General features: G+C 38.3%; 3 protein-coding genes and 1 long non-coding RNA gene across 5 annotated transcripts; all 4 read left to right on the forward strand.

Moving 5' to 3' along the window:
* The first annotated feature begins 6 nt into the window (after positions 1-6).
* Positions 7-2,713, forward strand: LOC148298797 (RAC family serine/threonine-protein kinase homolog). The gene is made up of 3 exons (XM_088276640.1): positions 7-2,143; positions 2,213-2,392; positions 2,447-2,713. The coding sequence occupies exons 1-2, from the start codon at positions 1,958-1,960 to the stop codon at positions 2,360-2,362; spliced, it is 336 nt and encodes a 111-aa protein (XP_088132766.1). The 5' UTR covers positions 7-1,957; the 3' UTR covers positions 2,363-2,392; positions 2,447-2,713.
* A 2,944-nt stretch (positions 2,714-5,657) lies between these two features.
* Positions 5,658-7,425, forward strand: LOC148298798 (uncharacterized). 2 transcript variants are annotated; one of them, XR_015839145.1, is made up of 3 exons: positions 5,658-5,912; positions 5,977-6,201; positions 6,266-7,425. It is a non-coding gene; the product is annotated as an uncharacterized LOC148298798 (long non-coding RNA). The 2 variants fall into 2 exon arrangements; XR_015839144.1 differs by having other exon boundaries at positions 5,736-5,917.
* A 107-nt stretch (positions 7,426-7,532) lies between these two features.
* Positions 7,533-8,246, forward strand: LOC148298799 (small ribosomal subunit protein uS4-like). Its single transcript, XM_088276638.1, has 2 exons — positions 7,533-7,771; positions 7,810-8,246. The coding sequence occupies exons 1-2, from the start codon at positions 7,555-7,557 to the stop codon at positions 8,205-8,207; spliced, it is 615 nt and encodes a 204-aa protein (XP_088132764.1). The 5' UTR covers positions 7,533-7,554; the 3' UTR covers positions 8,208-8,246.
* Positions 8,247-9,138: 892 nt separating this feature from the next.
* On the forward strand, positions 9,139-11,367 carry LOC148298800 (uncharacterized). Its single transcript, XM_088276639.1, has 2 exons — positions 9,139-9,320; positions 9,378-11,367. Exon 2 carries the CDS (start codon positions 9,733-9,735, stop codon positions 10,222-10,224), a length of 492 nt encoding a protein of 163 aa, XP_088132765.1. The 5' UTR covers positions 9,139-9,320; positions 9,378-9,732; the 3' UTR covers positions 10,225-11,367.
* Positions 11,368-15,748: the final 4,381 nt, after the last annotated feature.

Raw genomic sequence — 15,748 nt, forward strand, 5'->3', positions numbered from 1 at the left:
TGCCTAAGAGAGACTTGGAAAAAATCGATGAGGCAGAAGAAGATGAGGACAATCCTGTCAAGCTCTAATTCAACATCAGAAAATATTTGGATCACGAATGCGAGAAAATGTTGAAAGCAGTTCAGAAGGGAAAACTTGCCTTGGTGATAAAAATTCTGGAGGACCTTCCGACAGGACTGGACGAATAATAATTGGTTGAGGTGCAAAAGGCGAAGCCCCGACTCATGAATGAACTGGGCGAAGGCGGATGGAGTGCCTTGCATTACGCAGTGTTTTCTGACCAAATATAAATTATTAAGGAGCTGTTACATCGAAAATGCGATCCGAATAAATGTACAAATAATGGATGGCTGCCTCTCCAGATTGCCATAAATAGAAAGAAGCCGAGAGCGATCTAAGAGTTGCTAAATTGTGCAGATCTGAATATTAATTAGACCACATCTCGTGGCAGTGCGATGCACATCGCTGCCAAAATCGGAGATGTTCGCACAATTAAACTGTTGCTCGCAAGGTAAGCAGACACTAAGATAACCGATGACAAAGGCAGGACTCCAATAGAAGTATGCGAGAGTAAATAAACAATGGACGTGTTCAATCTAAACGAAGATAGTAAAAATGTCAAATAATAAATATCCATCTATGAAGTCGCCATCCTCAAGGGGACCATACTCAAGGCCAAAGCAGTCTTCTTGCATCTAACGGCTAGATACCTGGCTTTAGATCCATTTTAGGGTTCTCTGATTCGCTATGAGTCAGTCGAAAATTTCCCAAAAAAGCCGATGGAGGTGATCCCCTTGAGTAACATCGAGTTAGACTCAATCAAAGTCCTAAACCAAAATGAGAAGTCTTGGCAAATGAAGAAGTAGTTGTTCTATTTCGAGTTCCGAAACCCCAAAAGATTTATCTTCGCCTGTAAACATTTAGAGATCGCTACGAAATGGGTCAAGGGCATCATCGAAGGGATTAAATATCAATAGTACATAATTCAGAATAATATAATAACCATAGTCAAGGAATAGGACAAGGAGGTTGTTATTATTGACGATGATAAAGGAGTGTGCTCTTCAAATCATAATAAGTCTCCAACTCGACTAGCGCCCCTTAACACTCCCAAAGCAAAAAATAATATGATATAGAATTTTAAGAAAAGGTCAATGGCTGAATCTGAAGAGTGTTCTTCTCCCCGGATGCCTTTAAAGGTGACTGATAGCAAAGTATCAATGTCTTCAAAGCCTAGCGAAAAAACTTCTTTCGATGATGCCTCAAGCCCATTTAGCAAAAAAGTGAGCGAAACAACGAAAATTGGCGAAAAAGACGAGGACGACGATGAATCAAACGAAGTGTCAATGAGGGTATTAGAATCAAAAGAAAACAAAAAATAAAACTACCAAAGACAGGCAGCTGAATTTGACAAAGATCTAAAGAAGATTGTCAACGAAAAACCAATTTTAGTTCGTTCGAAGTTCTACAGACTCTTGGTTCTGGAGCATTCGGAAAAGTGTACTTGGCAAAGCATATCCAGACAGGCAAACAATACGCACTTAAAATGCTGAAGAAGAAGACGTTGATCCTCAAAAAACAGTTAAAATACGCAATCACAGAGGCAAACGTCCTGAAACTAGCCAACCATCCTTTCATCATAAATCTCCACTACGCATTCCAGACCCCTAACTCTCTGTATCTTGCATTGGACTACTGCAGTGGAAAAGATCTGTCCTTTCATCTTGCAAGGGAGTAAACATTTGGCGAGGAGGAAACTAGAGTATACATCGCCGAGCTTTTGCTCGCTATCGAGCATCTCCACGAAAAGAACATCATCTACCGAGATCTGAAGCCAGAGAATGTTCTGCTGGATAGTGACGGCCACATTAAGCTCGCAGACTTTGGGCTGAGCAAAGACAATGTGGAAGATAAGGCCAAGAGTTTCTGCGGTAGCCCTGCTTATTTGGCTCCCGAAATGTTGAATCAAAAAGGGGTAGGGAAAGAAGTAGATATCTATGGGATCGGCACGGTGCTCTACGAATGTCTGGTGGGAGAACCTCCTTACTACACTGACGACATCCAGTCCCTTTACCAGAACATCAGAGAGGGGAAACTTCGATACCCCAAACATCTTTCTGACGATGCCAAAAGTATCATAGCGGTAATCATACTTTAATTAAAGAAACAAAATATATCAACTTTTAATTTTTTAATGTGTTATTGTTTACAGGGTTTGCTTGAGAGAGATCCAAAAAAACGGCTTGGAACTAAATCCTTTAACGAAATTAAAAATCATCCATTTTTTGCCTCGATCAACTGGAAAGATGCGGTAGAGCGAAAACTTAAACCCCCAGTCAGAGAGTATTCTGAAGATCAATAATCGGATGACTAAATTGAAATACTCAAAAAGGTACTTATTAGTTTTGAATATTCTAATATACATTTTTTATTATTATTTTTGCAGCCTAATTTTACGGATAATGACTATGTTGAAGGATCAAATAAGATCAACAGGCTGAATGGCTTCAGTTTTGTGAGAACAGGAGTGTGAAAACTTGAGGCTTTACTATTTTTTTACCAGTTTAGCCGTTTAAGAATATATTCTTCATTTCTAGAAGCAATGAAATAACCCATATTTGATCAACCAAAAGCACCAGTAGCAAGGGATTCCATTAACCAATCAATTTGTATCTATTTAAACCTAATATTTGTTCTTATTGACAAAAGCCAGCAAATCGTTATTTACCTGTTCTAAATCGAACTCTATAGAATAAACTATATATATCTAGCAAAATTTACTTATTTATCCATTTTCGTTTTTTTAGCTATATCTTTAATATATTTATGGACTAACTCTATATTAAACATAATCTGTATTAATTTAGAATAATAATCAGAATGTAAAACTAACCCCCTCAAGAACCAACACAGCCCTCGAGCAACTTTTCCAAAGACTGCCGTGTTGCCGAAAGCAATTTCCTCAAGGCCCACAAGCAGCAACTCTCCACTTCCAACAACATCACAGCTCCGCTTCGCGATTTCGATCGGAAAGACCCAAAACAAACGTCTTACAAAGAACTCAGGAGAACTACCTCTCGAATGGTGAGCTGCCATTTGGGCCGCAAAATAGTTAAACTTTCACGTGAAGAGGAAGATCTAGCCTTCTATTGTGTAAGCTATCTGCAGGCCGAGGCAGATCTGCCTCTCAAACTCTTCGTGGTAAACATTAATGAACTGTGGATGGAGGTGAACATACTGATGAACCGGGATGGCAGATAAACATCAGAATACGCTGAGAGCGAGAGAAGATGTCTGAGATTCATGGAAAGGTCGGTTTCGAGACTGCAGTCTTTTCTGCGGGAACATGTAAACTGGGATAATATGCTCAAGGAAGATTATCAAGATGTGAAGGTGATCGAGCTGTTTAAGAAGCAAGTTATTGCTGGAGTGAAGGAAGACTGGACAATCTCAATGCAAGAAAAATGATCATTTATTATCGTTTTTGGTCGTCCTTCTCATGTTTTTTGCTTTACTATATTACTATGATGTATTTTGCTATAATCTGTATGAGCCAAGAACATAAAAAAACATGACTTTAAATAAATACAAATCAATACATTTAAATATACTACTGATATAGCAATAATCATTGAGCAGTCCATCCTCCGTCAATACTATAAGCAGATCCAGTGACATTGTCAGCAGCCTTCGATGTCAAGAAAAGCGCCAGTTCTCCAATATCTTCAGGACTACAGAATCTCCCACTGGGCTGTTTGTCCTCTAAAAGTTTCGCCTGTGCCTCCTCTTGGCTGATGCCGAACTTTTTCGCCCTCATGTCAATTTGGGCTTGTACGAGCGGAGTCAGCACGAAGCCGGGGCAAATTGTGTTGCAAGTAATGCCTGTCTTGGCCAGTTCCAAAGCTACCACTTTGGAGAGGCCCAAAAGACCGTGCTTAGCAGCAACATATCCTGCCTTTTGAATTGAAGCCACGAGGCCGTGGGCGGAGGCTATGTTGATGATTCTGCCCCAATTCTTTTCCTTCATATGTGGAACTGCAGTCTTTATTGTATAGAAGCTGGAGGAGAGGTTGAGACTGATAATTTCCTCCCATTTTTCGTTCGGGTAGTTCTCAATACTATCGATATGTTGCATCCCCGCATTATTGACTAAAATATCGACTGCACCGAAGTGCTTCACTGTTTAAGTGATGAGGTTGACTGAATCAGTGGGTTTTTTGAGGTCAGCGTGGATAAAAACAGCTTTGTTGTGGGTTCCGGAGAGCTCTTTTACAAGTGCGTCAATATGGGCTTTCTCAGCAAATCCATTGAGGACAACATTTGCGCCAGCTCGTGAGAATGCTTTGGCAACTCCAAGTCCAATTCCGCTGAGAGAACCTGTAATAACTGCAGTTCTACCTTTCAGAAGATGAGCCATAATTTATAGGAAGCAATGAAAATAAAAAATATATATTTAATATGGTTATATAAAATAAAACTGGATATAATTTAATTGGTGTTTTTGAAAAAATATTATAATTCTATGCTTACATTTTCGTCAGGGCCCTATATGAGATTAAGTTTTGTTAAAAAACAAAACAATTGAGAAGAAAAATGAAAATAATAAATTAATACTATTTGGATTAAAAATATACTAAACATTTTTATAGATCGGCATTCTTTCTGATAAAATATTGCCTTATATTGAATTCCTCCTCCTCCTTTCCAATATCGGAATTGACGCACAATTCTTAGAACAACAACACTGTCGAACACATTATGATAAAGTTGCAACCCAATCATAAATATCCTTTGCAAATTAATTCGAAATAAACTCACAGAAGTTCCTAAAAAATAATTTCACAACAAACCCGAGCAAACTCTTGCAAAAGACGAATCCGACTCAGCTCTGATTCGAACGATATTTTAAATGCAGCCAAAAGTAATACCCACAAGGTGGTGCTTAAAGGCTTCAACGGACTAAACTACTCGCCTCCAAAGTTCAAATCCTCACTCTATAGCCCCTATACTCGACATTCCTAGTGTCTCGAATCAAAGCATCCCAGGTGCCTCGCTCGCTGGAAATATAATATGCCTACAAAGAAGAATTTTGTGGGGCTGAAAGAACATTTCCAGAACATCATAGCCAAGTAAGAGGGAGAAGTTCTAAGAGATGAAGAAGATTTACGCTTTTAAAATCTGCATAATGGTCTGCTTTCGCAATATTATATGAAAAAGAGGGAAAACCTGAGGACAGCCAAATGCAGGCGGATCTGCAGCAACATCTACGAAGAAGCAAACCGGTACATCGCCAAGGTTGACGCAGCCACGGAACAGCTCATCGAAAATACGATGAATGCATATAAACAAATTGTATCCTCATGAGTTGATTGTATGTATTTGTTTTTTTCCACCATGTTAGTACTATATATTTTTTTTACTTTGATACAGCAAAATAAGAAGGATTTGTTTTTATTCTATGATAGATTGGTCGATAGTTCTATAGTTAAATTAAATATGTCTAAAGAAATTATTTAAAATTACTATTAGGATGTTTGTTCTATTTTTACTATTTCTTCAATAATGAATAAAGAGGATAAAATGAATAAAATTGGAATTGGATTAAAATTATTTGAACCTGATTTTACAATTAAAATATAGTATTTCTGAATATTTTTAAATATCGGCCAAGGAAAATAAAACAATAAAAAATGAAAAAATTTAGGTACCCCAGATAAATTCACAATTACGTAATTGACGAGAGCGCACTTCTTGGCAAAGGGGCCACGGGAAGAGTGTACTTGGCAATCAGAAAAGACACGGAAGCCAAGGTAGCCTGCAAGTACATCAGCAAGAAGTACTTATCGCAACTCGCAGTCTACAGCTCAGTCATGATGAAATAGTCACAACAGCAGTTCTAACTCGAAATCAACGTATTGTAGTCACAAACTATAGTGACATTAAATACTCATATTTTTGTATCATTATTTTGCATAGTTTCACTTGAAATTAGGAGATAACAAGCACATAGTCAAACTTTATGACAGCGTTGACGATAGCGATGCATATTATTTGTTCATGGAATATTGCGATTCAGACATGGCGAAGCTTATGGAAAAGCGGCAAAAACTCCCTGAAAATGAAGCATTGGATTATATCAAACAGCTGTGCCTAGGATATCAGTAGATCTACTTGCACAACGGCTCTCATCGGGATCTCAAGGTATGTCTGTTACTTTTATCATTTATTCATACACTGCTTTTCCATTGTATTATTTGCTTTGTAGCCATAAAATCTCCTACTCAAAAAAGGGGTATTGAAAATTGCTGATTTTGGCTTTGTCAAGGAAATAGCTGCCCTAGTCTCGTCCATTACCCGCTCAAAATTGAGGAATTCACCAGGAGCAGCCTAATAGCTTCGAGCTTCGACATTTTGCGGTACCTCCGAGTATATCCCTCCGAATGTGATCGAGGCCCAATAAAACAGAACCACATATGACCCCGAGAAATTTGATATGTGGTCTATAGGCATAATTTTCTTCTATTTCCTCTATGGTAGAAGACCATTCAAAGGAGAAACAGCAGAAAAACTGTTCGAATAAATCAAGACCCGATAATTGTAGATTCCCGAAGAACCCTTCGTATCCGAGCAGACAAAGAATATCATAAAAAGATTGCTTGAGAAGAATGAAGATGACCGAATGTAATTTCGGCAATTGCTAAACCAGTTGGGACTGGAGATGAAAAAACTCACCAAAAACTCCAGCAAAAAGGAAGAGGATAAAGAAGAAGATGATGATAAGAGTATCGATGTGGCCGACAGCAAAGAGAATCGGCTACGAAAACAGCAACTCGAGGCCTCAATCAAGATGCTGGAATTTCTGAACTCCCTCGCCAAGCTTGTCTACTCCGTGAATGAACAGCAAACATACAATCCTCCGTAAAATAGGGAACAACAAATATTTGGCGTATAAGCTGTTGGTCAGATTGCATGAGCTACGACAAAGCAAGCTCCAAAGCATTCTCAAATGCGAAGAATTCAAGCAGTCAGTATCTGCCACACAACGCGAGAAAGTGGCGAATCTGAAGGCAGGAGTTGAGGAATTCGAGGATGTGTTTTTGGGAAGTTTCAAGGAGATCTTGCAAGAAAGGGAATAGGCAGTAGATGATATAGATGGGTTACTCAAGAGTTTATTACTCGGAGTGAATGGGTTCGGAGTGGAGTAACTGACTTGTTATGACCTGGAAATCAGAAAATGTGTGGTGTGCTTATTAAGGCTAAAAGAGCATAGGGAAAAGAAAATTAAAAGCGAAAGATTGTATGAAGCTATGGCTTTCCGAGGCCAGAGACTCTCAGAAGGTTAATCAACTTCTATTGTCTCAAAGTAAGTGATTTCGAGAGGATATCGATATTTTTTAACCTATTATCTAAAATTTCCTTTTTTTATACCTTCATGTTTTTTTAATAAATTAATATATATGATATTGACTCGAAAATTATACTTTTCTAATATCCATGATTAAATAATCATTTAATAAATTGTTATATAACAACTAACCTATACGAATATTCAATATGGGCAAATCATACCGAAACTATTCGAAGACATCTAAGACTCCGAGACGTCCTTACGAAAAGGAAAGACTCGATAGTGAACTCGTTCTGGTAGGCAAATTCGGCCTCAAGAACAAGCGCGAACTCTGGAGAGTTCAACTAACTCTGGCGAAAATCAGAAAGGCAGCACGTGAGCTCCTCACCCTTGAGGAAAAGGATCCACGCCGTCTCTTCGAAGGTATATTAACATGCATGGCTCATTCTTATCCCGAATAGGTAGTGCACTTTTACGAAGAATGTCGCGATATGGTCTGTTGGCGGACAATGAGAAAAAGCTGGATTACGTGTTGGGGCTGACCCTCCCCAAGTTTTTGGAAAGAAGATTGCAGACACGAATCTACAAAGAAGGAGGTCTTGCGAGAAGCATTCACCACGCTAGGTGTCTGATCAGAGGCCGTCACATTCGAGTGGGCAAGGACATCGTGAACTCTGCACAGTTCAGAGTGAGAGTGGATTCTGAGAAGAAGGTGGACTTCGCCAACAATTCTTCGCTGGCCGGTGGGAAACCCGGCAGAGTCAGAAGAAAGAGTGCTAAAAGAGCTGCTGCCAAAAGGAGAAGGATGCAGCATGACAACATATTTGAAGGAGAAGATAAAAGATCAACATTTATTTAAAATAAACAAAACATAGAATATTACAATAAGAAAAATGGAGATTTGTTTCAACCTTTTTATTATTTCTAGATCCATTATCAATTAAAAAAAATACTTGCTAAAAGCTGGGGAAAAATTTAATTCATCATAATATTAAAAATTATTTTTTTACTGACTATTTTCGGATTTCTTTGCTAATATTTTTAAAAATATGAAAACTAACAGTTTCAGTTTGTGTTGTAAGTTTTCTCACATTGAACGAGCGTTTCTTTTTCACAGGATAAAACTATTTTTTTTTTTAAAGAAGTATATACTATAAATGGAAAATGTTAGAAGAATGAAATACATATGATGGAATTTCATTAAAGGTTCTTTGACAAAAATATGCATGAGAAGTCTAGGTGAAGTCTCTATTTGATTCTTAAAAAATATATAATCCTGCACAACTCGGATTAGTAATTCATCAAATTAGTTATCCAAGTTTTTTTAAATGATTAAGACTCAAATATTAAATACTCAAATATTAAATAGGTTATTGAATATGTATATGGGGGTTCTGCGAATGTCGAGTGAATATTAATAGATATTAAACAAGTAAAAAAAACGGTAAGAATCCATAAAAGTGAATAATACCAACTTTAACTGAATTAGTAATTATCCTCAGATTGATCGGAGGTTGTTTTCTGTGCGCTGAAAAATACTGAAGAGCGAAGAGTGATTTTGTAATATTTTCTGGCGAAACGATTATATTTAACTAGTTTTTCAAGATATCTATTTCAATTATTGATTTTACCGTCAAAATAACGATAATACCGATCATGACATAACAAACTTTAATTAATAATGTTAATGATATCGATTGTTAGTTTAGTAACGCTGTTTTAGGTTAATTTTATTTGAACTCAGTGTTTTAAATTCTCGCATCTATAGACTAATTATATATTTTAATTTCATAATTTAAAAAGAGAAAGATTGAAGCTCAAACATTATTTTGAAAGAAATCCAATTATTCGAAAAATCTACCGTTTAACTTCTAATTCTGTATCAACATGACTGAGAACAACAAACATTTCAGAACTCTCGCATTCAGCCCGCTCAAAAGACTGGCTGCCCGACTTAAAGCTGAAGAAACAGGTATCCCATCATTTTTCTATTTAATAAAAACTACTTTCTATTTTTTTCCTATTTTAGATTAACTTGATAATGTGACTGACGAGCATGCAAAACTCATCGCCGCTGATGTTTTGGAGTGGGCCAAATCTCAAGGAGTGACCCACTACACTTTTTGGATCCAGCCTCAAACTCAGGAGATGATCGAAAAGCACGACGCCTTTTTCTAGCTCGAATATACCTTCGACAGGATGGGACAATTTAAACAGGTTCACAAATTCAGTGGAGCTGTTCTCCAAAGGGGATAGGGAGACGGAAGCAGCTTCCCGAATGGAGGTCTGAGAGGAACTGAAAAGGCGAGAGCCTATATTGCCTGGGACTCAAAAGCAGACTTGTTCATCAGGGATGGATTAACAGAACTCTCTACATTCCAGCTATGCTGATCACCCATCATGGAGAAGCTCTTGACGAGAAATCTTACTTGAGAAGAGCCGAAGCTGGCCTCAAGTCTTCCGTGCTTAAACTCCTTAGAGCTTTGGGTGAAACGGAGGCAAAGTCGGTTATGTATAACTTGGGACTTGAGCAAGAGTTCTTTGTTATAAAAAAAGACGCCTACATGAAGAGACTCGACCTTCAACAGACAGGGAGAGCAATTTATGGAGCACTTCCACCAAAAAACCAGCAATTCAGTGACCACTACTATAGCAGGATCGATGACCGCATCTTCGAAATTCTGAACGAAGCCGAGAATGAGCTCCTCAAATTAGGAGTTCCTGTGAAGACTAAACATAGAGAGGTAGCTATCAACCAATACGAGATGTCCAACTACTATGAAGACGCAGTCATCAGCGTTGACCATAATATGCTCACTATGGATATCTTGAAATCGGTATTTGACAAGCATGGATACACCGTGCTTTTCCAATAAAAACCCTTCAAAGGGGCAAATGGGAGCGGCAAACATTGCAACTGGTCGTTGGCCTACAGCAAAAATGGATAGTTCATCAATTTGTTTGACCCTGGAGAAAATCCTACCAAAAATATCAACTTCATACTTTTTGTGTTGATGACTCTAAAAGCTGTCCAAGATAATGCTGGTCTTCTCAAAGCCAGCGTGACTTCACCTTCCAACTAATACAGGATGGGAGGTCATGAAGCTCCTCCTTGCATAATTTCGGTATTTCTGGGCTCTTTTGTCGACCGACTTTTAAATTCCATCGAAAACAATGAAGCATTCAAGCCCATCAGCAGGCAATTCGATAATCTCATCCCAGGTCTCTTGACCTTTGAACAAGACAACACTGATCGTAATCGAACAAGTCCGTTTGCCTTTACTGGTAATAAGTTTGAGTTCAGAGCAGTCGGTAGTAAACAAAATGTTTCCTTTCCAATGACTGTGGTCGCAGCAGGACTTACAAAAATTATCCAATAAGTCACAACACAAATCGAAAAAGGCATGGATCCTTGGGAAATCGTGAAGAATCTTATTATTGAGACAAAAAAGATTAGGTTCGAGGGTAACGGTTATAGTAAAGAATGGGAAGCCGAAGCAACAGCTCGAGGATTGCCTAACCTTCGTAATGTTGTGGATTCTTTCAGACAAATAAAATAGTCAGAGATGTTGGTGGAGAAAGGAATCTTCAATGAGAATGAACTGGCAGCTAAATACAACATTTTGATGAAGAACTACGAGCTCACCAGGGTTGCTGAAGCCAACACTGAAAGCATTTTGATTAACCAGTTCTTCTGCCCGCGAGTCTTGGAATACCTTGAGAAACTGTCTCATTTGAACAAGAGTATCCCCGTATTCAACACCAAAGTGCAGAATGTGGAAAATGGTTTGGCTAGCCTTCTGGAATTCGACGATAAGTTGAAAGAGAAGATTGCCGAGGTGGAAAAAACGGAGGATCTTGAGGAGAAAGTGAGAAAAGCGAGTTAGTTAAAGAGTATTATTGACTCGGTCTCAAGCTGCATGACGAATCTGGAGTTGTTACTACCAAATGATGAGAGGTATCCTCAACTATATGATATCTTCAACAAGTACTGAATTGATTGTATCTACTATTCCAAATCCATTTAAAATAAGAGTATTTTTAAAAAACTATCTCACTTTTTTTTAATATATCTTGAGTATTTCTGGTTATATATATATATTATAACCGCTAAATCTAATAAATACAAGATAGATATGCATATAATAAATTATTATCGTTATAAAATGTGTCGAGGTTGTCCCAAAAACTGATATTATATTTTGTATTATCTTTTAAACCCATGTCAATCGAATAAATACTAGAGCTTAATCTGATATGCAGCATGTTTGGCGTGGATGCCTGCCTAAACCACATCTTTCTTCCCATCTACAATCTACGCAAATTGCAAAGACTCCAACTCGAGTCCTAACTCCTCATGCAACACCAGAAAACTCCAACCACCACTCTCAACGATGTCAAATCCAAAGAACCACCACCCGTGCTTGCCACAAATTTCTTGAAGTAGTTTTCCTCCAACAAATGTAATCGGATTCCTTAAGTAAGTGGAAAGAAGAAGACTTTGCAAAATGATAACAAATAGAATGAGACAATTTCAATCCAGAAGAGTCAACCAGGCAAAAAGGCTTAGCAAAAAGGAATTGGCAAAAAATAAACTCGGGAAAGAATCGAAATTACTATCGAAATACCTGAGATAGAACGGTAATAAGATGATAAAGGAGAATAAACGCATAAGATTATTATGGATGATATTCGGAAAGACCTAGGTTTGTTGCTTACAAAAATGCGGTCCAAGGAAAAATGAAATTTTAGCAAGCCCATCCAAAAGGCAAAACAAGAAGAATAAAAAATAAAATTATTACGAAATTCAATGTCATTAATAAATTAGCTTTGCTATTTTATAGAATATATACATGTATTGCAAACAATAGTTAAAGTATGTTTTTTAGAGTATAATACTTTGATTATTTTGTGATGTAGTGATTTGATATATTGCCATATATAAGCTTATCAACAATATTTTATTAGTAAGTGTAATAAATACAAATTATATTGTAATTTCCCTAAAAAAACAAATATTGATATTACATGGAAGTAGAAAACCCAACATCTGTATTGGCAACAATCCTATGCCCAACCTGCGGCATCAAGTTCAATCCCATCTCCAGCACGATCTGCCCGACCTGCACAGTCACTCGCAGCGACATCACCATCGGAATCACCAAGGAATGTGTCCTGAACTTTTGCAGGTTTTGTCACCGATACATGCGCCCGCCTTGGGTCAAGTGCGACAGGGAAAGCCGAGAACTCCTCGCTATTTGCCTCAAGAAAATCAAGGGACTGAATCGGGTCAAGTTGATCAATGCCTGCTTTATCTGGACAGAACCACACTCCCGCAGAATCAAAGTCAAGGTCACGATTTCGAAAGAGGTGTCTGCTATGAATTCTGTAGAACAAACCTTTGTGGTGGAATTTATCGAAGCCAACACTCAGTGTGATGACTGCAAGAAATAGTTCACCCCCCATACATGGGGAGCAGTTGTCCAGGTTAGACAACACGTTGACCACAAAAAGACCTTTTATTATATTGAGCAGCTCATTCTCAAGAATAATGCACATGAGAAAGTCTTGAAGGTAGAGCAAGAAGACGATGGTATCGACTTCTTCTACAAGAACACTACACACGCCCAAAGACTCATCGATTTCTTAGGGGGCTTATTACCGATCTCGGTCACGAATAGTAAACAGTTGATTTCTCACGATATGAGCTCCAACATATTTGTGTATAAGTACGGATTCTCTGTGACGATTCCCAGAATCTGCCGAGACGATCTTGTGCTGCTACCTAAGAAGATGGTAACCGCTTTGGGAGGCGGTTCTCCACTCTTGCTCTGTCTGAAGATTACAAATGTTGTCCATCTGCTCGATTTGTCGACCTACAAGATCGTTTTCGTCAACCCCATTCAATATGCTCATTACGAAAGCGATATCCAGCTGCTTCCGTTAAAGACTTACAAGAGCGAGTTCGTTATCCTCGATTGCACTTCCATGGGCAAAAAGAAAAATTTGAATATTTCTACTGAAAGTCTCAATCAGAAACTCCATTACGTAACATTGAACCGAGAAGATGATTTTCAGACTTTGTAGGTGAAATCGCATATTGGAGATTTGGCGTGTGGACAGCATGTGGACGGTTTTGATCTGAGATCTCTGAACTACACTTAATAGATCAACGGCTTCAAGGGGGTGCCGGAGGTAATAGTTGTGAGGAGAACCAAGGATCCCAACAAAAAATACGCTTTTAAATTGAAACGGTTAGAGAGTGAAGGAGTGATGGTCGAAGAGAAGCAGAAACGAAAGAACGTGAAGAAAGGTGATAATGAAGAGTTCGAAGAGTTCATGGACGACGTGGCAGGAAACAAAGATCTCCGAAAAGGAGTAAAGTTGTATGCGAACGAAGAGGTATTGAAGAGACTGCCCGAGGAAGAAAAGAAGGCGTTGGTTGCAGAGTTGGACCTTTGCAGCATGATGAACTAGCTAAAGATCGTTGATACTGATCCCAACTACATAAGTGAGGTGGCGGATGAAATCGATGACCTGATTGCCAAGATGGACAAGATAACCATTGAGAAAGAATAGTAAAAATGATTTAAACAATCCAGATTTATCTATAAATTTCCTTACTGGTTTATTTCACTAGTTTTTGTATCCACTCTTTTGTTTTTAAATATATTTTAAATTAGGATGTTTTTGTTTATGAACGAACCTTTTATTAAACAAAAAAAAACATTAAAACCAGTATACTTTGTTTATATTAAATTCCACATATTACGAACAAAGTTGTATCAGATTTAAACATCAATAGTGTAGTCATAATGGATGGTAGGCATCACGCTGCTCATGAACTTCAAGAAAATCAGCAACGATAAATGAGGCTTAATCTTCTTCGAATGACTTTTCCCTTCATCAATAAACTTTTTGAACACTTCCGATTGCTTGCAAGGATGCACAGTGAGCATCCTGCAATCGAGGAATGGGTGAGTCTCTTCGGTGACTGTCTAATTCTGGTACTCGCTCATAATGTCCTCGAAGATCTGCTTCGATGTCAATGGCTTGCCTGAAGAGTCGTTTCCAGATAACCACAGCCTGGGAGTATAGTAGTACTCATCATATGTGATGCTGACCTGGTAAATTCGATAGTCCTCCTCCTTTGGCTCTTGGGATGACTCCCCCTTAAAGACTGGGACCATGAAGCCATTGACAAGCTCTTCAATAACCTCTTCGTTCATTATTTATTTGATGCGACGATAAGATGTTGCTTTGCTGGTTAAGAACTGTTTGTTTGGGTTCGAGAGAAGTTTTGATTGTTTAGAAAGAGCTTTCTCCCACCTCCAGCCGAAATTGGTGATCTGGTCCCCTGCCTCAACGAAGAGTTCAGGACTGAGAAGTCCTTTTGCTTCGAAATCCTCCTGTTTCGGAATGGATTTGCTAGTGATGAATCGTTTAATTCCTCCGAGTAGATGCATACAATTATGAGAATAAATATATATTGTTTTAGACTATGATTTGACCAAGTTTTAAGAAATGCAACTTTTCACTTTGACAATTATGCTATTTTTTATTAAATTAAATATTATATCTACGTTTTGTTATTTACTGGGTTTGTAAATTATCAAAGAAATACATATTTAAAAAATGCATTTTAGAATTGTGTTCACTCTGCTCGCGATACGGTCGGCCCGAAATACCCTACCTAGTCTCGACTATCCCTCTGATCAAACCAGTTCCCATTGAGTTACCCCGCAGTCTAGGTGGAGCTTTGTTGTCTCATCTCCTCCGAGTACTCTTCGCTAATAATTTCGAGAACTTTATGCTTCAACTCAATATTCTGTGGGTCCTCCATTGCATCCCGAAAATCTGGATCCTCCATCAACGCAACAACTCCTACCGAGTCATCACCCGATCCAACTATTAGGCTTGGTTTTCTGGTTGTTCTTTGGGATTCATCGTCCATTCAAATGGACTCACTACGATTGTTTCTTGGTTGTGTTTGCCATCTTTTTGCTTTGATGAGGATTCCCGGACAGAATCCCATTCTCCTTCAGATCGATCGTTATGGATACTGTCATAAGTATCGTTAGAGTTGTGCTGAACGGGAACAAATAAGGAGTTAACGATGGCTTCTCGTGATAAATTAGCCATATGGCTCTTTCGGTTCGTGGATGAAGCGTCAGTATCCATCGAATTTACCATTTTGCTGTGATGTTTTCGAGCTCCTTGGTGCATTTCCTTTGGCTCCTCTTCTTTTAATTTTAGCTTCACAGTTAATTTTTGAATTGCGAATCTGAGTTCTTTATTTTATCCTTCGAGTTACTTGATCCTCTTGCTCCCCGGATCACGTTTGCTGATTTAGTCTTTTAGTATTCTGAGTTGACTGTCAAGTTTGAGGATGTAGTCACA

The sequence above is a fragment of the Brachycentrus maculatus genome, unplaced genomic scaffold (assembly GCF_059751285.1).
Source record: "Brachycentrus maculatus isolate JH-2025_06_01 unplaced genomic scaffold, ASM5975128v1 h1tg001592l, whole genome shotgun sequence".
Lineage (NCBI taxonomy): Eukaryota > Metazoa > Arthropoda > Insecta > Trichoptera > Brachycentridae > Brachycentrus > Brachycentrus maculatus.

Coding starts and splice junctions, on each gene's coding strand:
- LOC148298800 (XM_088276639.1), top strand. CDS start 9,733: ATGCTGATCACCCATCATGGAGAAGCTCTTGACGAGAAATCTTACTTG.
- LOC148298797 (XM_088276640.1), top strand. CDS start 1,958: ATGTTGAATCAAAAAGGGGTAGGGAAAGAAGTAGATATCTATGGGATC. Junction 2,144..2,212: donor ATGCCAAAAGTATCATAGCG/GTAATCATACTT, acceptor TATTGTTTACAG/GGTTTGCTTGAGAGAGATCC.
- LOC148298799 (XM_088276638.1), top strand. CDS start 7,555: ATGGGCAAATCATACCGAAACTATTCGAAGACATCTAAGACTCCGAGA. Junction 7,772..7,809: donor TCCACGCCGTCTCTTCGAAG/GTATATTAACAT, acceptor TATCCCGAATAG/GTAGTGCACTTTTACGAAGA.